Source organism: Mytilinidion resinicola, assembly GCF_010093595.1.
Source record: "Mytilinidion resinicola strain CBS 304.34 unplaced genomic scaffold BDZ99scaffold_22, whole genome shotgun sequence".
In the NCBI taxonomy this organism is placed as follows: domain Eukaryota; kingdom Fungi; phylum Ascomycota; class Dothideomycetes; order Mytilinidiales; family Mytilinidiaceae; genus Mytilinidion; species Mytilinidion resinicola.
In genome coordinates, this window is record NW_022985458.1 from 95,944 (window position 1) to 113,910 (window position 17,967).

At 52.3% G+C, this 17,967-nt stretch overlaps 7 protein-coding genes across 7 annotated transcripts; 3 read left to right on the top strand and 4 right to left on the bottom strand.

Moving 5' to 3' along the window:
* Nucleotides 1–1,087: 1,087 nt before the first annotated feature.
* Nucleotides 1,088–1,986, bottom strand: BDZ99DRAFT_481217 (uncharacterized protein; the record flags this gene model as incomplete). The annotated part of the gene is made up of 3 exons (XM_033722380.1): nucleotides 1,088–1,261; nucleotides 1,305–1,358; nucleotides 1,414–1,986. 3 exons carry the CDS (start codon nucleotides 1,984–1,986, stop codon nucleotides 1,088–1,090), a joined length of 801 nt encoding a protein of 266 aa, XP_033571357.1.
* Nucleotides 1,987–3,429: 1,443 nt separating this feature from the next.
* Nucleotides 3,430–4,661, bottom strand: BDZ99DRAFT_575396 (uncharacterized protein). Its single transcript, XM_033728461.1, has 3 exons — nucleotides 4,122–4,661; nucleotides 3,782–4,072; nucleotides 3,430–3,733 (listed from the first exon to the last, which is right to left on the bottom strand). The coding sequence occupies exons 1-3, from the start codon at nucleotides 4,536–4,538 to the stop codon at nucleotides 3,626–3,628; spliced, it is 816 nt and encodes a 271-aa protein (XP_033571358.1). The 5' UTR covers nucleotides 4,539–4,661; the 3' UTR covers nucleotides 3,430–3,625.
* Nucleotides 4,662–5,015: 354 nt separating this feature from the next.
* Nucleotides 5,016–6,399, top strand: BDZ99DRAFT_525600 (uncharacterized protein; the record flags this gene model as incomplete). The annotated part of the gene is made up of 3 exons (XM_033726016.1): nucleotides 5,016–5,075; nucleotides 5,125–5,837; nucleotides 5,889–6,399. 3 exons carry the CDS (start codon nucleotides 5,016–5,018, stop codon nucleotides 6,397–6,399), a joined length of 1,284 nt encoding a protein of 427 aa, XP_033571359.1.
* A 1,957-nt stretch (nucleotides 6,400–8,356) lies between these two features.
* On the top strand, nucleotides 8,357–11,040 carry BDZ99DRAFT_491193 (uncharacterized protein; the record flags this gene model as incomplete). The annotated part of the gene is made up of 4 exons (XM_033723090.1): nucleotides 8,357–8,652; nucleotides 9,340–9,911; nucleotides 10,002–10,891; nucleotides 11,005–11,040. The coding sequence occupies 4 exons, from the start codon at nucleotides 8,357–8,359 to the stop codon at nucleotides 11,038–11,040; spliced, it is 1,794 nt and encodes a 597-aa protein (XP_033571360.1).
* A 617-nt stretch (nucleotides 11,041–11,657) lies between these two features.
* BDZ99DRAFT_544936 (uncharacterized protein) lies at nucleotides 11,658–13,340 on the bottom strand (the record flags this gene model as incomplete). Its single annotated transcript, XM_033726826.1, has 4 exons — nucleotides 11,658–12,248; nucleotides 12,486–12,549; nucleotides 12,754–12,908; nucleotides 12,944–13,340. The coding sequence occupies 4 exons, from the start codon at nucleotides 13,338–13,340 to the stop codon at nucleotides 11,782–11,784; spliced, it is 1,083 nt and encodes a 360-aa protein (XP_033571361.1). The 3' UTR covers nucleotides 11,658–11,781.
* A 37-nt stretch (nucleotides 13,341–13,377) lies between these two features.
* BDZ99DRAFT_152465 (uncharacterized protein) lies at nucleotides 13,378–15,347 on the top strand. Its single transcript, XM_033712789.1, has 3 exons — nucleotides 13,378–13,580; nucleotides 13,627–13,772; nucleotides 13,820–15,347. Exons 1-3 carry the CDS (start codon nucleotides 13,499–13,501, stop codon nucleotides 15,305–15,307), a joined length of 1,716 nt encoding a protein of 571 aa, XP_033571362.1. The 5' UTR covers nucleotides 13,378–13,498; the 3' UTR covers nucleotides 15,308–15,347.
* A 1,445-nt stretch (nucleotides 15,348–16,792) lies between these two features.
* On the bottom strand, nucleotides 16,793–17,140 carry BDZ99DRAFT_354241 (uncharacterized protein; the record flags this gene model as incomplete). Its single annotated transcript, XM_033714579.1, has 1 exon — nucleotides 16,793–17,140. A coding segment is annotated over one exon (348 nt), but the record flags the coding sequence as incomplete, so codon positions are not given.
* Between the last annotated feature and the right edge of the window lie 827 nt (nucleotides 17,141–17,967).

Genomic DNA, 17,967 nt, shown 5'->3' on the forward strand with positions numbered 1-17,967 from the left:
TAGGTGTTTGTGACAGGGCGGGTGAAAGTGAAACTTATCATTGATTGTTGTTCCAGACAATGTACTTCACCCCAGCTTGCGTGTCGAGAATCGGCTTTAGCGATTTTGCTGTGATGATTCGCTGGATCTCGGCATTGGATAAACTCTTATATGCCGACAGCGCCGTGTTGATATCCCTCTCTATTAGCTCCAACTCAATAGACAGTAGCATATCCTCAATGTTCGCCCCTCGACGCGACCTGTCCGCGTCAAGCATAGACGGCCTAACGGCAAGCGATAGGAGTTTTTGGACACCAGGTCGCAAGTCGCACGGTGGTGCAACCGTTCACCGGCCTCGGTGGCGGAGCCAGTGACAGTCGGGTGCCCTCCCGCACCGCCGGCGCCAGGGACAAAGTCTCGTGCGATGAGCGCGTGGTAGGCAGATTGCCCGCCGAGCAGCGGCGCGGGCCATAGAAGCGCATCAATCGCCCGACAGTCCACTTGGACAAAGACTCAGGTTGGAATTGATGTGAACTCTGTTGTATTGTAGATGCCGTAAAGGCGGACTATATAGAGGAACGAGATGAACTATCCCTTAGGGCGCTCCCTTGGTCCTTCCTTTGACAGCAAGGAAGCACCGAGTAAGGGATACCCAGTGAACCGCATGAGTTGCTGATCTTAGGTTGCTGCAACCCGAGTGAGATACTGCAAAAGATCTTTTTCTTGAGTAGTCATGGACTCAGGTTATAATTGACGGGAACTCTGCTTGTATTGTCGTGGCCGTACGGGCCGAATATATACTAATAGGAAATGGCCCACCCCCTAGGTCTATCAGCTCAGCTGAATAGAGGCCAGCTGAAAGGAACGGACCCAGCTGAGAGGACTCTGGTGTAGCTGAACAAAGGACCTCGCCACGCTGTCCGTAGGTGACCGTGAACCGTATGAGTTGTTGATCCTAGGTTGTAGCTGTTACAACCCGAGTCATGGGGTCGCCCTCCTGGGTAGACGTAAACTTCTGAGTTGGACGAAGGAGAGTTGCTGTATGAAACTTCTTTTGGTGCGACTATATTGTTAGTAATTGAAGCCTATAGGGAAATGGAATCCATACCTAGAGATTTGGCAGCTGGGTATATTGCCTATCGCAGTTATCAAATCTGCACGTGTATGGTTTGATCTGTAGGTGCACGATCTTGTGTGACTGAACGTTGCTACGTTGTGCAAAAGTCTTACCGCAAATGTCGCAATCATACGGTCGTTCCCCAGTATGTATTCGCTCATGAGTCTATAAAGCATTAGTGAAGAACATAGTTATCAGGTAGACTGACCTTGAGGTTCCCCAGTTGAGAACATCGATGGCCGCAAGAAGGCTCCTTGCACAGCTAAATGTCATTATTAGTCACCTTTTTCTTTTGGCATAGACATGGCAAGACTCACAAATGGTTTGACTCCATTGTGACCACGAGTATGGATTTCGAGGTGGGACTTTCGGGAAAAGATCTTGTAGCAGTCTGACATACTGCACTGGTATATTCCTTTCGACCTTTGCCTCGGTTTTTGTTTCTCGATGTCACTGCTGGGCTTTGCAAGCTGGTGAGCAACTGGCGATGCAACGAGCGGTTGGTTCGGGGGCAGTACCTTGCTGGGATCCCGCTGTCGTTGGGCTGGTTTTGGCTTGGCCTGGATGACCTTTATTAGGACGTCATTGTCGACTGGGAAATTGACACTGCTGCAGTTGTCGGCGGAACTGGCATCGTTGAGGCCTAGGTGTGTCGGGGAGGTCGCCTCGGGCTTGACTGGTGGAGTCCTGGTACCGGAGTATGCAACAGTGTGGACCATTGGGTAGTCCATCATGTTGTATGGGTTCACCGAGGGGTTAAACGTAAATCCTCCAGGCTGGTAGGGTACAGAAGTGGTGTGGCTCAGAGGCATAGTCTGGGTCGGCCGAATAGCTTTCGAGGATGGGGTGTTCGTCACTGTCCTCCTGGAAGTGTCGTAGGAAGGCAACATGCTCGTGGTCGTGGTGGTTATATGGACAGATTGGTCGGGTCGTCGCTAGATTCTAGCGTGAGACGCAAGGGCGGTGGTTCAATATGTAGACATGGCAGACTATATGTCGGCCGGCGGGATCCCGCAGCAGATCGAGCACACCCAGAACATGCCAACAATCAGCGTACACCGGATGGGGCCGAATACAGAGTCAAGGAAGAACCCAGTAAAAGCGAGATGATGCGCGCGCCGACAAGAGCCACACCGCTGGGATTTCTTATCCAGCGATGATGATCCATTGGCATACTACTTTTGGTTCGTTCACGCATGGCCGAGGGCGTTCCTCTCTCTCAGGTCGGGCCCTCGATCCAACTACCCAGCCCGTGCCGTGTTGCCCCTATGTCTCGATGGCGTATTGGTCCGTGATCTCGCCCTAACCGACCAAATCCTGAAAAGCCTTTTTCTCCTAGTCCGCGTGTGGATGGCGAAAGGCCCAGAATTGAAGCTATATATACCAGAAACATGGCAAGTCATGACGCTTCCTATTATATACTCGTGTCCGCTACTCAGATCACGATTTCGAAAGTTGAGACCCAGTCCTTTATAAGCCATGGCTTCACCATCGGACCAAAGTAAGCGAACTTAAATAGAAGCTGATCGTCTTCGTTTGCTAATACAATAGGCCAAACGAGAACAAAAACACTCCAAGTTCCGCCAGAGCTACGCAAACGGAAGAGCGAAGAGGATATTAGTCCACACGACCGAGCACAAGAAAAGGCAACTGAGAAGAGTATTCTCAATGAGATTCTGACGATGCGGACTCCAAATAGAACCGGAAATCTCGTGAAGAGGGCCCCAAAAATGAGGAAAAGGCGGTTGAACGGAGAGCACTACTGCTGTTCGTGTGATGGCATGCACAATGCATGGGACTATGGTTTATATTCAGTTTGCTGTATATGCGAGCATGTTCGCTGCCCAGTCTGTATCTAGGGGACTTGAGCTGGATTTACAGAGTGGATACGATCACATTCATCCGGAATATGGAATGTGCCGTTGGTATAATCTTTTCAGTCGTCTATAAATCTTGATGGAGTTGAAGAATGACGAGTAGGTGTTCGGAATGCGCGTCTAATATGGGAGCCTTATCAACTGCAACATAGAGATCCAGCAGTGGTTCAGCACAATGATAACCAGTGATGACCCTCTGGCCGACCCGCTCATGCACTCAACCAAGTGCCAATCTGGTGGGACGGCAGAGCGGGTAGAGCAATTGGTTGGCCGTGCAAATGTTGTTGGGCTGACTCCATTCCGAAAGAGAGTCGTTGGAGACGGATTGCGCGAGGTTCACGGCGGCCGGTTTGGGGTAGACTCTTCAGTGGGGAGGGCGTGCGATCTAAAGGTCAGCAATTGATGTCGGTGCGGAAAAAGTACGCTCATAGTGGCCACTGCACCGCTTCTACATTTCCTACTTTGAAGTGTTACAAGAGGTGATTTATTCATAGGAATTCCTATCATCATTACCAAAAACATATAGATAAGAAAAATTGAGTATTAAAAAGAGCGTCTACCATACTTGGGCGCTCACCTCCTTGTGATTTTGATCTCGCAGCGCCTTCCAAAAACCATCCCACGGTCATCTCATTCAAGGACAAAAGCCAATTCACCAAGCCCTTTGCTGCTCTTGCAGCCCTCTATATATCTCCGACTTTCGGTATATTGGTCGAGTATACTTCTTCCGCTTCGTTTCCAAAATTGCTTCAAACCAGTCCTGTACTTTTTTAGCAGCTGCCCCAGTCTTTAAAGTCTATGCACCTACCGTTGACATCATAGCGTAAAAAATCTCGTCGTCCCTTTTTTCTGATGGGCATTGCAAAGTAGAGATGTACGCATACGCAGACACGCCTTTCTGGAGATTATCAAGCTCGGGAAATGTTTCATTGACCATGCTGTCAAGTGGCAGACGAGGATGAGCCGGAGGCGTGGAGCTCGAGTCGTGAAGGGAACGCGGCCTAAGCGCACGTTTGAAAGCAATTTCCAATACTTTCAAGGCATAGGAGTCAAGCGAGTTCTTGAGCTTGATGCTATCCTTCGCGTGATAAGCAACAACCTAGATGCGAAAAATTAGTTGTGTAGAGTAAAGTTGCATTTCCACTTACGCTTTCTATTTCCATACGTGTCCCATCTTCTTCAGACCATCCTGTAGCTCGCAGCTCGTCCCAAAAGCTCGTCCAAAAGGTATCCCAATAGTTGTCCTTGGGATCCATGTGAAAATGCGTTTCAGACGCTCGAGCGCAAGCCCGGTAAAGGAGTGTACAGGTGCGCTCGCTTTCGGGAAGGTATTGGAGCTCATTGCTGTGATGGTTTCGTACAGAAGCTTGAGCATTGGTGGAGGGGATGGGAGGACGTTGGATGAAGGAAGAGTCATCCGATGAGAAACACCAATATTGACGAGCGCCGAGAGAGGAGACAAAGTTACCCATACCAACTGCAGGGAAGTGTAAGGCAAAAAGCGGTGAAGAGACACAGGAGGCAATGAAAGCTGCAGCTGCAAGGTAACGAGCAGAAACGTGCATCCTCAGCCTAGCCAGGCGTAACCAGCTCTATATCACCATGTCGGTCCTCTCCGTGCCGCACTTCAGATACCCTGAATATATTGCATCCAAGTCCTGGGTCTCTGTAGACAACCTACCCGTTCTGGCATCCGATAATCACTAAGGGGACGGCGCAAATCTGGTGAAGGCTTGCCAAATCTCTACTGAAGCATGGGCGGTATGATATCCGACAATACCGACCGCACTACCCGCGCCGCTTGCGCGCCACTTGCGCGTCACTTGTCGATATTCGGAACACGAAAGGAGAGGAGGATGAGGTGCGGGAGGTGCGGGGATCCATCGCTGAAGATCTATTGTGGCATTTGATGTGGAGGTGGGTCAGCTCGCCTGCAGGACCCCAAGTCAGAATCTATATTTTCAACGCGCGTTGAAAATCGTCTGTGCGCCAGTCCTCCCAAGACTGGAGCTCAACGGGGCCCTTCTTCTGCACTACACCACATGGACTCCCTCATTCACTATTTAGAAACGTCTTCTCCGGAGGATATCATCAAATCAGATGTAAGATAGCTCTAAATTTGCGGAAACAATCGTCTGACAGAAGTCCAAGGTCTTCTTATCTGCCTTCCGCCACTTCTTCTATCGAGCAAGAGGGGAACAGCGTCGCCAGCTTGTGCAATTGCTGTCTCAAGATCAACCTCAGTCTCCACCTCAGTCCGACCTCAAGATTCATTTTGAGTATCCATCCACGAGTCTACCAACTCCACCAACTCCCTTCAGTCCACCTCACAGTCCACCTCATTCCCAGCCCGCTTCTCCACAGCATGGGACCGAGATCCCAACTCCTACCTCTTCATTGTCACCCGAGGAGTACTTCAAATCCAAAAAGTTTGAAGCTTTATCTCCAAAAAGAGTAAACAGCCTAATTAAGGCCGCAAAGAAACTGAAAGATGCCGACAAAACCTCAATCGCGGACTTCGATAACCTTTGGTCGAGTAGCGAACAAGTTCCCCAACCTCCAAGCGACAGTGTTTTCTCGCGAGTCGACAGTATGTTCAACACTTCTCTGAACATTCAGGAACAACATGCCGTTCTAGACTGTGCCAGTCGCTTCATCAGCCTTTTCATACGACACGAGGTGGATGTGCTGACCTTGAACGGAAGCTTGAAGTTGCATGCTGCGTTTGATCGGATTGCAAAGGAAACTCAGTGGACATCCAAGCAATTCAAGAGAGCATACTATGAAGCGAAGAACTTTGTTAGTATTCTTGAGTTGGATGGTCCTGGTTATCTGCTTCGGATAGGGTCTGACGTAAACTGGCTGTGAGTACAAACCTCAGACCCAAAAATATTTGGCTAACAGCCCATACATAGCTGGAAGAAGTTCTGCAACAAAGATGTCGAGCACCTCCGTCAATTCCGCGAAGCCCAGTGTACCTTTCCGAAGGCTGACGACCAGTTCCACGCCGCCTCGCTCTGCATCCAAGGGTTAATTGCACACGGATGGACATCTGCTAATCTTGCGAAGAGTGATAGCAATCTGATGCGTTCCCTAGGCCTGTACGTTGACCTTGAACAGCTCTCAGAAGGGAATATAGTACAGAGGGAGGATCCTGGCCCCCGGGGAAAGAGAAGCGCTGACATCAATGATGATGGACCGAATAAACGCCAGCGCCGGAATGTTAGCACAGTCGATCTGAACGAGGCACCAACGGGCCAGGTGGAGTCACCAGACCGCGTCTACCATGATATTCAGCCTCAACACCAGAGCGCGGTCGGAGACGGAGATGGGAGTCTTTCACAGAACGACAACACCCGGTCGAGACGGGTTGCATGCAGAGTGTTCCAGCTTGGTTGTTATGTCGGCATCGACGCATCGAAGTAGACCGTAGGTAAGACTGGCCGGCCAGCTCGAGCTCGGGGTTGTAACCAGCCATTCCACAAATTTGGCTATCTCTATGGTGGCTGCAGACGGCAGTTGCTTTACTTCCGCCATGGAGCGACACGGATAGGCGTAACTGCATCATTTAGCTAGGTTTACACGATGAAGATATGAAACACACCCTCTTTGAATAAACGACCAAAGATTTTCGGCAGGGGCTGTCGAAGACAAGGCGTGGAGCGGCAGCTTGCAGCTCGTCGTGGTGAGGTCTGATGAGCAAAAATCTTAGTATTAACTTTGGCGGGGTCTTTGGCGGGGTCTTTGGCTCCTCTCCGCACGTGGGGCCCGAACGGAAAAGCTGCCCAAGGTTCGCGCAAAGTCCCGAAAGCCGCAATGGCACATGATCATGAATGTAAAAGGCTACGAACGCGTTGTCCTCTGTGGGCGAGATTTGCAATTCCTTCGCTGGTCACCGGTATTTTGTTGGTGCCTGATTGCCCATGCGCGTCATATGAAACTCTGCATCCTGCGGGAGCAGCCGCACTAGCATAGTGGGCGTCGACATCAAAGTCGTCATGCAAAGGGCATCCGCCCCATACCGCTTTGTGCTGCAATAGGCCGCTGACACTGTATTCTCCGCAGGTATACTCATGTCGCCCTCTCCTCTTTCATACCGTTTGATGACCCCGATTCAGACATATGCGCTCCTTGGTCCCTTTGAGACATGCACACGAGCATGTCGAAAGCGCTCTTTACAGCCACAAGCAGCGCCAAAAGGATATTTACGACGTCCGCAGGCCCGACAATCACTGAGGCGGTAAGAGAGGCGGAATGAGCATGTTGAAGCGCAAGGGAAAATCACGCGAATACGGCTACGTATATATACGGCGTACGCAGCCTAGATAGATGCTCATCCAATACATCACTTACCTCGTTCAATGCATTGTTTCACCTCCATCCTCGCAAAGGTCACGAGTTGACATTGGCATACTCTCGAGACCAATGCGGCAACTTTGAAGCCCTCATCCTTGACGAGAATACTGCAGAAGTCCTACTGCACTTTACAGAGAAAAAAGCACAAAGGTTGGAAGTTACACTTGAGGCTTTGTTCAACCATTTGACAACCGAAACCTTTCTCAATCTCAACGCTAAGAGGGAAGAACCTGGGAAAGAAGGGCCTCAAAAAGAGGAGGGGTTGATAGACGTTGGGAGTTGAGAAGATAATTTGACAGAGGGAGTGAAAGTTGGGGTGGGGAGCGGTGGCCATATATTGTGCAACAAGGAGGCTATAATACTTTCTTGCTTGCCCGATTCTACTGTGCTATACACCTCGTTTAATTCCACTCTTCAGAAATATATGTTGAAGGCACTCAAGTCGAAGCGTCTTGGGGCGGCGATCATGGCCGCCAAGACATTGTGGGCGCAGAACTCTAGTCGGGTGGGCTTCACAGGGGTATGCGGTATGGCGAAAGGGGGTTGTCGGCAGTGCCTTGGTGTTGACTTTCTTGAGCTGAGGTGACTCTTGGCACAGCCCCGCTCTTCGAAGGCCAAACATCAACACCATGCTCCAGTCTACCCATCGCAAACGCCGCTGAACAAAGCGCAGCTGCCTGTCACTCTCCTCGTTTCAACCCTAGCTCCTCGCAATTTTCCCCACGAGTGCGACACCAAGCTGCCGGCGTCGTCAGGACGGCATGCGCCGCCGTGGAAGCCCGCTACCCGTCCTCCTGCAACTCCAGCACAAGCCGTAGACTCCAAGAGCCGCCTCACCATGCGCTATTCGACGCCGCGGCGAGTGAGCCCCGTTCCCTGACGCAGCTCGCGAGTTCTGTATGCAATTGAGTTGTCCATCCTTCCGCGCAAGAAGAATGCTTACCACTTACCCCTGTGTGCAACATGTGCCGCAGTATGACGCTGCTCTCTCTCGTCCCCGCCGCAAGTCGCGGTTGATCCTACATGCATGCGCGTCAGCGGCGGCATACTTCTTAAGGTTGCCGGCGACGAGCGCCATCATCATCATCATCATCATCATCATCATCATCATCATAAACTCGCGCCAACCCGTTGCGCCATTCGCACGCGCTCGCCGCCCTTCATCACACCCAATTACGCCCACCCGTCTAGCAAACTTCCCTCACAATCTCTACCGTTAGCTGCCGCCCGTCTCCTTCCACCTCCGCCGTCGTGTCCTCCACCGGGAGGCAGTCAAAGCATTGCTGCGAGTCTGTCAAGCAAAGGGAACAAATTGGGCGGACAGTCAGCTCCTGGCTAGCTGCCCTGGTTGCAATGGGGATACCGAGAACACGGAATAGGAGGCATCTACAACTGGCGGATTGGGTGAGGGTGACGATGCGGGCTTGTGGGGACCTGTGTGAACGGGAGATCTTTCGGCACTCGGGTAAGCTGGATCGTGCAAGCTGGGGAATCCTGTGAGCAAATCAATCGTGCGAACTGGCGGATCGTGCAAGCTGGCGGATCGTGGGAGCAGTTCAATCGTTGGCCGAGGTCACCCTGGTCGCCATGATAGACCTATTGTAGTACAGGATAGGTTTAGGGGGGGGGGGGGGGGGGGGGCATCCAAGGGATCCATCCTCCTTGGAAAAACTTTCATGCCCTGAGCAGCCCCATAATCCCTCTCGGGGTGCTGGCCAGTCACCGGGAGCATCTTGACTAGGTTAGCGTGAGCAGCAATAAATAGATCAAGTAAGGCAAGTCCTGGAATTCGCAAATGACAAACTGGCGTCGCGTGAGGATCAGTTACCTCTCCTCCAGCTCCTTCTCGACGCTTCTACTCTTGCCGCCTCCACACTAGCTCTCCCCAACGGCCATCCTCATCCTCAATGCGGGGGGTGAGTCACGTAATCATCATTAATATCCGTATCCAGCATGGTGTCTTGAGATGTAGTCCATAGCTTTTCATTGAAGGGTTTGAAATGTGCAAAGAAGGGGAAATCCGCTCTACTGTGGGGAGAGCGGTTGGCAAAGCTGGCCTAAAGGGGCAAGGGAAAGGGATGTCCTGAGCTGGTTCGCAGCGCTTACGGGCCAGTTCTTAGACCTCGCGGAAGAGCAGCAGTTGGCCTCCCGGGTTCGACGCCGACCGCTGGCACAGCCCCACCAGCCCTTGGAAGGCTCCACGGCCGACCGCAAGTTGGATGTCGGCTTTGTGGACGACCCGAGCGCCGGCTTGGACTCAAAATGCCACTGGAAGCAGATTCTTGTGCCAGGAGAACTTAAGAGCAACCCATCGGCCGATACAGCGTCTAAAGCATGGCTAGACCTGGGGCGATATGCAAGAGAGGTACTCGCCGCCCAGGACAATCGCCGCTTTGTCCTTGGCTTTACTCTCTGTGGATCGCTCATGCGGCTGTGGGAGTTTGACCGACTAGGGGCTATTGGCTCCACGCAGTTTAATATTAATAAAGACGGGCTACAATTTATATCCGCGGTGCTCGGGTTCCTCTGGCTAAATAAGGAGCAGCTTGGATTCGACCCTTCTATTTTTACCACTGATGGGAGTTGGTACATCGAGATTAATTGAAACAACCGGAGAGAGCGTCTCATCATCGACGAAAGGATAAAGCGAGCGCCCTGCGTCGCCGGCTGAGGCACAACCTGCTGGAAAGCCCATCGTGAGGGAGACAATTTGCGAATGCCCCTTGTCATCAAGAACTCGTGGCAGTTTCTAGAGCGTGAGGAGGAGGGAGAGTTGCTGCGCGAGGCGACTGAGAAGGACGTGGTTAATGTCGCGAGATACTATCACCACAAGACGGTTCGTGTGGGCGGCCAGGACGACGATATACGCGGGAACGTGCGACGAGGCCTAGACGTAACAAAAGCGAAAAACTACAAACCGAAAAGCTCGATACCGCCTCCTCCAAGCAGCGCTGGAGGCCCCATCTCACGAAAAGGCCAAAGCAGCAGCGCCGTCGGACGGAAGCGGTCCTTGAGCTACACGGACGCGCCGTTGCTGCCTAGCAAGCGAATTTGTTCGAGCTCTCCGATCAAAGGTGGAAGGGCGACAGCGAATCGAGTGCATCGCCGCGTTATTGTCCGAGACTACGGGAAGGCCATCTACAAGGCGAGCTCTACAGTTAGCCTGTTGGCTGCGCTGGAAGGCTGCATCGACGGATACAAGTCGCTACACAAACGGGCCGGCATGCTACAATGCGATATCTCGCCGAACAACCTTATGGTGAATGAGGACGAGGGCAACCCCTCCTGGCGTGCGTTCTTGATCGATCTCGATCTTGCCATCAGGGAGCAGCGGGTGAAAGCTTCCGGAGCATGGGGGAAGACCGGCACACGAGCGTTCATGGCGATTGGGATACTTTACCACAACGAGCCACATTCATTCATGCACGACCTGGAGTCCTTCTTCTGGGTACTTTTTTGGATATGCATTCACTACAGCGGATCGCAGCAGAGAGTGGTCCAACAGTTCGACAAATGGAATTATGTGAACACGGAGGAGTTGGCCAAGCTGAAGCTAGGCACAGTATCAGATGACGAGACCTTTCGCAAAACTACCCTGGAGAACTTCACAGAATATTACCAACCATTAATCCCTTGCGTTGACAGATTGCGGAGGAAGGTGTTCCCTAATGGTAGGAGGTGGAAAGATCCGAATCCGAAGTTGTACTCTGACATGAAAGAGACACTTCGGGCAGCATATGATGAGTTGAATGAGGTAGAGGGATAAGGAGATGTATTATTTAACATGCTCGAGAAATTCACACCATATTTCTAGCCGTTGATCCCTTATGTTAACAAATTGCGGATGCCACCAGCCCGCCACCTTTCCACCGATTTGTTGAGCGGAGATCGCGGAGCTCCACAAAGTATGGCGATGAAACTAAATCGGCGGAAAAGAAGCAAGAACTTATGCCTGTCTACTACCTTTTTCAGAAATACAGAAGCAGAAAAATAGAAAGAGAATAGGTTGCCCGCTGCAGTAGGCCGGAAATAGACGGGTCCATGCCTCCCCACCTCGCAGCCTGTCATTCGCAGCAATTTATGCAGTACCCAAGCTAAGGGGAGGCCAGAAGGAAGGGAAGAGGAGGGTCGAGGGTCGGCAGGATGCGCATGCGCTTGGCTCGGAGAGCCAGGCGGACTGTTTGTCGGGGTCCATCCATGCATTGTTTTGCGCAATGCTGCCGAAGCCAGTCGAGGAGATGAACGGATCCGAGCCTCCAGAAAGCGTGCGCCTGTGCATATAGCTTCTCGAAGAGACGGCTGTTGAGTGCGCCCAGATTGGCTAGCGGTGGAGGATGCTCGTTCACGAGAAGCGCGTCGAGGACGCGCGAGAGGGCTGTAGGTGATGCACGTTCGCGAGGGGCCGCGGAAGATTCGCGCATGTCTGCACGCTCATCAGGAATGGTCGTGTAGTTAGGCCCTGGAGGCCTCGTGGTCCATATCCATTACGCCCTGATGGTCAGGCTTGTCGCGGCGCTGGTTCTCTGGGTACCACATCCCCTTCCTCCCAGGGTGCTTCTGCATGTTGAGAAAGAAGGATTTTTGTCCAAAGAGCCTCTTCTCGGTTTCCTGGATAATGGGCCAGAGTCGCTTTACTTCTTTGACAATTTCGGAGCGGTACTCGGCCATCCACGGGTTAACATCTCGCGAGCTGCCATTGAGTAGGAGATCCCGGTCGGCGAGGACAGCAGGCGAATCCCATTTCCGTAGGCCGGTTAGGGCAGCACAGATTGGTCGAGGTGGGTTGAGTTCTGGAGCCGCTCCAAAGCGATACGGGGCTGTTCCATACATGAACCCATGGCTGGAGAGCGTCTTTTCCGTCATAGTAAGGTCACGCGCCGCCTGTGAGATCTCTGGCCATGTAGTTCCCTCGGTAATCTCTAAGTGAATATGGTCTTCTTGAATGCCGACAAACCAGGGGAGGAGTGTACGGCGGACGACCAGAAAACTCGCCATTGGCTAGGCCGCCTACCGCCCTCACATCGCGCCACGCGATCATCCACCGAGGGTCAAGCGCGCAACGCCAAACCAAGAAGCCTTCGTGAGTCCAGAAATCAGTTTTTGCAACTTGCGAGCAATATGTCAGGTGTAGGCGCGCGGCCTTCCTCCCCACGTACGAGATTGTCCCCTAATCGAACGTCCCGCATTAGAACAGCAAGCAGCTGCAGGCGCGCGCATACGCTAGAAAGAGAAATCAATCAGGTCCTCGTCTTCAAATTGTTCATAGTCATCGCGGTTGAACTGAGGAGGCGGTACAATACGGACTTCAACGCGCCGGCGTCCGGGCGGCACAGCGGCAGGCGTTCCATCGCCATTGAAGCGCTGGTACTCTCCCCGGTTAAGCAAGGGCGGTACTGCAATGCGCACCCCTGGCTGTCGACGTACTGGGCGCTCTGGTTCTATGTCTGGCCTATCCGCTGTCGTCTCTAGCAGTGGAGGCTCCATCTCCGGGGGGCGCTCCCTTGGTGCCAAGGCCTCGGTAGCAAGGGAGGCGCCAAGGAAAGCCACTCCCTTCCTTTGACAGCAAGGAAGCACCACAACTTCGTAAGGAAGAGAAAGGGAGAGTAAGGGATACCTAGTGAACCGTATGAATTGCTGATCCTAGGTTGCTGCGACCCGAGTGTTTCCCAGTCTCTTAGCCATTTTTCTACGGTTCGTTCAGTGGGGTAGTGCTTCTGCTCCTGCCATAGGTTGTAGATTTCGTCCCGGCGTGCTTTGTCTGATGGCGCGATGGATTTCTTGAGTTTGGCAAGTAGATTGCGTGCTGATGAGATGCCGTAGGTATACGTGGTGTATTTGGCATCCACAGTTTGTAGGATAAAAATGCGTAGGTCCTGCAGTGATTCCTTTTGCTTGTCGAATAGGACCTTGTCGTCCTTGTATTCATCGTATGCCATCTTCCAGGTCATTTGCGCGGCAAACGTACTATCGTCAGCTGCTGGGGGCGCGGGCTTTGTAGGTTCTGGAAGCATTTCATCGACGTTCGCATCTGTTTTCAATGGATCGATGATGCCCCAGATTCCCCTTTGTTCGGCCTTTGCCTGGATAATTTTCCGAGGTTATTCCGACGCTCAACGTCGACCCATCCTTTCGCTGCACTCCGACCAACATATATACGGCTCTCGCTCTCATGCCAACTCTCAGCATGGCCAAATACCGCACAAAGCCGTTTAATCGAACAGAAGAGCCGAGCTCTTGTGTCAACGGCAGAGGTGAGTATTCGATTCGCGCGACGAAGATCATGCTGACCGAGAATAGGGGAGTCGCATCGTAGCATTGAGAAGAAGCGGGCCCCGGGACCTATTCGCAGAAGTGCACGCTTGAGAGAGATACAAGCTCTCGATAGGAGCCACGAGGAGAGCTACTCATTCCCATCTCCAGCCAGCGACGTTCCCAGCGGAAAGGCATGTCAGCCTCTGCGCTCGCAGCTATGAAGCTAACGTCGATTCAGTTCCCTCAGCACCGGACGGCCACTCCACAAGCCAACGATGGGAAGAGAAAACGACAGCAAGAACCCGAAGACGAACTTGGCTCCACTCCAGCTGGAAAGAAACCGCGAGCACCCCCGACACGCCCCAAGGAAGGAACACCTGGCGTGAAAGCAGCGAGATGCATCGAGAAGACCAATCCGATCGACTATTGGACAAAGAAGAAACGCTGGCCCAAGAAGTACTTTAAACAAGACGATCAGACGAGGAAAGATTTCAACAAAGATTCCGAGAAAGACAGCTGGTTTGAGAAATACTGGCTACCAAACATGAGCCATCCACTTCCAAAAAAGAAATCCTCATCTTCTCGTCTCAGACAATCAGAATATGGCTCTGCGGTGCCGCCTTCCACCCCGAGCGATCAGAAGCCGAGGGAGCAGAAGAGTGCACCATACGCGCAAACGCGCTATGTAACTCTGCTTGCCATCAAAGGCAGCTTCATGGATAAAGATGAAGAAGGCATCAAGGACAAAAGCAAGAGTCTTTGCCGAACTTTGCTTGAGAGTGACGACCAGACAGTACCTCAATATTCTCTATTTCACGACCATCTTATTGAAGCGGTCTGCCGGAAGGTACAGTATAGAAACGAAGCCATGGTCATTCAAGATATCACTCGATTGATCGTCCCTTCGGCAGAAAACCTCGCCATCTACGGCTCAAAGCACCTCAAAATACTTATCGAGACAGCGAACGAGGGCTGGAATCGCTCAAGACCCTTTGTCGGACCTCGTCCGCAACCCGACTACTCAGTGGGATTCCGGCGAGAGGCGTTCACAAAAGATCAGCTGAACAAGCTCGAGGGCTTGGTTGGCGATGTTATAGCCGGAGACATGTCCTTCTACATGGCCACCTACTTCATGTACCTCCCGTTCCTTACATGCGAAGTTAAGTGCGGCGCTGCGGCGCTCGACATCGCAGACCGGCAGAACGCCCACAGCATGACGCTTGCTGTGAGAGGAGTTGTTGAGATGTTCAGACGCGTCAAGCGCGAGAAGGAGATTGATCGCGAGATCTTGGCATTTTCCGTGTCGCACGATCACCGGAGCGTGAGAATCTACGGCCACTATGCTGTTATTAATGGGGCCGCAACTACCTTCTACCGCCACCCGATCCGCGAGTTCAGCTTCACGGCACAGGACGGGAAAGAGAAGTGGACGGCGTACAAATTCACCAAAAACGTCTACGATGTTTGGATGCCAAACCACTTCAAACGTCTCTGCTCGGTCATCGATGAGCTACCGCCTGAGCATGACTGGGATGTCCCGCCGCTTTCGGAGGGAACCGGGCTTTCTCAGGTGTTCGAAAGTCATCATGTGTCTCGATCGAACACTGATTCTGCCTCAGTGCTCCAGGTGAGCCTCCCCGGATCTCAAGATGTTACTCCGAATACGTCTTCCTCTCAACCCGGGCTATTCAGGAAGCCGCGGAAAAGGCGTGATGCTGGGCAGTAGCGTCAGAAAAGCGAGATGTTTCACGGAATGTCTTGCCGACTAGTTTCGGACAAGGGGGGTTGGGATGATCAAATGCTGGCTTAGGGTAGGGGGATGATGGGCATATTTACGCTGTGTACTACTTCATGCCAGTGAATTGTTATTGTTGTTGCTACGCTATGAAGTTCCAACCCAAAGGCAGCTTGAATTTGACCCGACGACCTCGATCGAATCCTATAACTCCTGTGAAAGCCTAGAATTCTCCTCCAGTCCATCAATCGTTGCTGTGAAGCTGGTTTCGCATTTGAGCTGCGCAGGTGGGTAGGCCGAGGGACCAGAAACGGGCCCTGTTGAGAGCTTCGCACGCAGCCTTTCGTACGATCCAGAAGTGCGCACGCAGCTTTTCGCACGTGAAATGTTGACCTACGACCATTCTCATACGCAACTCAACTTCGTACGTTCCATAGAGTCGCAAGAAGCGATGCCTCGCACGCCTCTAGCCTGCGTATGAGGAGGTTCCCACGGAACATTCCCTCGCACGCTAGAAGCATACACACGAAGAGTTTCCCACGAGGTGTTCAATCGCACGAGGTGATCGAATATATGCCCTATCAACAGTTGCGCTTCATACTCTGGATTCCTCCGCTGTACATACGACGGTTGTTGTGCCCCAAGGGCCAAATTGAGGGTGAGAAGTGACCAAACCTACTACCTAAATTGCGATCCCGAGCCATCGCTAACCGCTATATTATCCTCATCTGCATCTACAACCTCAACAGGTGGTGCAGGGCCCTCCAATATAGCCTCCTCTTCAACCTCGCGTAGTTCCTGCTCGGCCAACGCGTCGCCGTCACCGTCAGCAGCCATAGCATCTGCTTCCTCGCGTTGTGAGGTCCTCAATCGCTCCGCCGCCTGCTCAGCCAGTGAGGCTGGTGATACTCGCGATGCACCGAGCGACGCGGCGTGCTCCACATCATCAAATGCATCTGTAGCCGGAGGGCCGTAGGATGACCGTAGACACTCGTTTGCCTCAATTATATCGATTCCAAGGCGTCGCCTACGCTTATCTAGCAATATAGATGCGCTGCTGAATAGCCTCTTGCACTCATCGCTCATCGGTGGCACGGCGAGGACGTCTAACGCAAAGCGGGCGAGGTCCGGCCAGGTATAATATCGATCGTTCCACCATGCAATGATGTCATTAACATCGAGAGAGGCATCTGGTGTTGCTCCGGCACGCACCTGGCCAGCTGCGAGAGGAGCTGTTTTAATATACTCGGCGTAGAAGTCGTTAAGGGGCTCCGTAGGGTTGTCGGCCGACAGCCTGAGGCGCTTATGATCTCGTGCAGATGTGTATAGGAAGGGCGTTCGAGGTGGAGGAGTTGGTGTAGGCTCGGAGGAAGGGTCGCGTTCAACGTGAAGATGCGATGTTTTACTGCGATAGCTATCCTGCCAGTACGTGTTAACGACTCTCTTAGCAATATCAATATAGCTACTCTTGACGTCGTGTCCTCTCCAGGCCTGTTCGAACCATGCAAGCTTGAGCGTTGGATTGAGTATGATAGCGGCGTAGTAGGCATGCGATTTGGTGTCGGCTTTGAGATAGTATTTGTGCGCCTTGGACCATGCCGTCAGAGCGCAGTTTGAGAGATATTTCCATGCATCGCTATTAAGGCGGCGTCGTGTAGATTGTGATAATTCGAGGAACCTAAGCTTAGAGGAATCAAGAGTATCAAGCAGCCAGTCAAGGGCTTGGAAATGGTCAGCAAGCGTTGTTTGACGGCCCTCAACCATAAGCGTAGCCTCATAGAAGGGCTCAAGATGATCGTGGAGGTGCTCAAGCTGTTTCCAATGTCTGGGGGCAAGTATATCATCATCAGCAAGCTTTTTCGCATTCTCAGACGGAATATAGGTATCACAGAACTCCTGGATGCGCTCCTTGCAGTTAAGGAAGCGGCCGATTGATGTAAATAGCGAGTTCCAGCGCGTTTGGTTGTTTTGGATAAGCTAGAGCGTCCAATTAGCCCTGGGGATCTCGCGATAGGGCCGTGGTGTTGAGGTTCGCGATGCCCGGCACAACCTCGGGCCACGGATTATCTGTTCTTCCAACGCCGCAGCGAGGTAGGGCCGGCCAGTGCAGAGCTTAAAAGTGGGCAATTTTCACCGGGGAGGGATATTGGCACACCCCCCTTTTTCACTCCACGCGCACCCCCCCTCTCGTTTGATCTTCTGATTGGCTGGAGCGGCTCGGAGCTTCGTCCGGAGCTCTATTCTCACGTGCATTTGCACGTGTAGCCTTTCTTATTCACTTAGCCGTAAGTGAGCTCATACGTGAAGCTATACAAATCGGCATAGCTATACAGCCACTCTATTTTACAGTGCATTCTTTCCGATTCGTGTGGCCTTACATATGAGCTCACGTACGGCTGTATATACGGCTGCACGAATTGAAAAGAATGCAACGTAGAACGGAGAGGCTGTATAGCTATGCCGATTCGTATGGCCTTATGTATAGCCTTACGTACGAGCTCACGTACAAGCTTATTTACGAGCTCACGTACAAGCTTACATGTGAGCTCATGTACGAGCTCACGTACGAGCTCACGTACAAGCTCACGTACGAGCTCACGTACAAGCTCACGTACGAGCTCACGTACAAGCTCACGTACGAGCTCACGTAC

Excerpts from the sequence above, each read along its gene's own strand:
- BDZ99DRAFT_152465 (XM_033712789.1), top strand. The coding sequence starts at position 13,499 with ATGCCAACTCTCAGCATGGCCAAATACCGCACAAAGCCGTTTAATCGA. Across the intron at positions 13,581-13,626 it reads CTCTTGTGTCAACGGCAGAG|GGGAGTCGCATCGTAGCATT; the intron begins GTGAGTATTCGA and ends GACCGAGAATAG. Across the intron at positions 13,773-13,819 it reads GCGACGTTCCCAGCGGAAAG|TTCCCTCAGCACCGGACGGC; the intron begins GCATGTCAGCCT and ends ACGTCGATTCAG.
- BDZ99DRAFT_575396 (XM_033728461.1), bottom strand. The coding sequence starts at position 4,538 with ATGCACGTTTCTGCTCGTTACCTTGCAGCTGCAGCTTTCATTGCCTCC. Across the intron at positions 4,073-4,121 it reads CACGTATGGAAATAGAAAGC|GTTGTTGCTTATCACGCGAA; the intron begins GTAAGTGGAAAT and ends TTTCGCATCTAG. Across the intron at positions 3,734-3,781 it reads TTTACGCTATGATGTCAACG|GACTGGTTTGAAGCAATTTT; the intron begins GTAGGTGCATAG and ends AAAAAAGTACAG.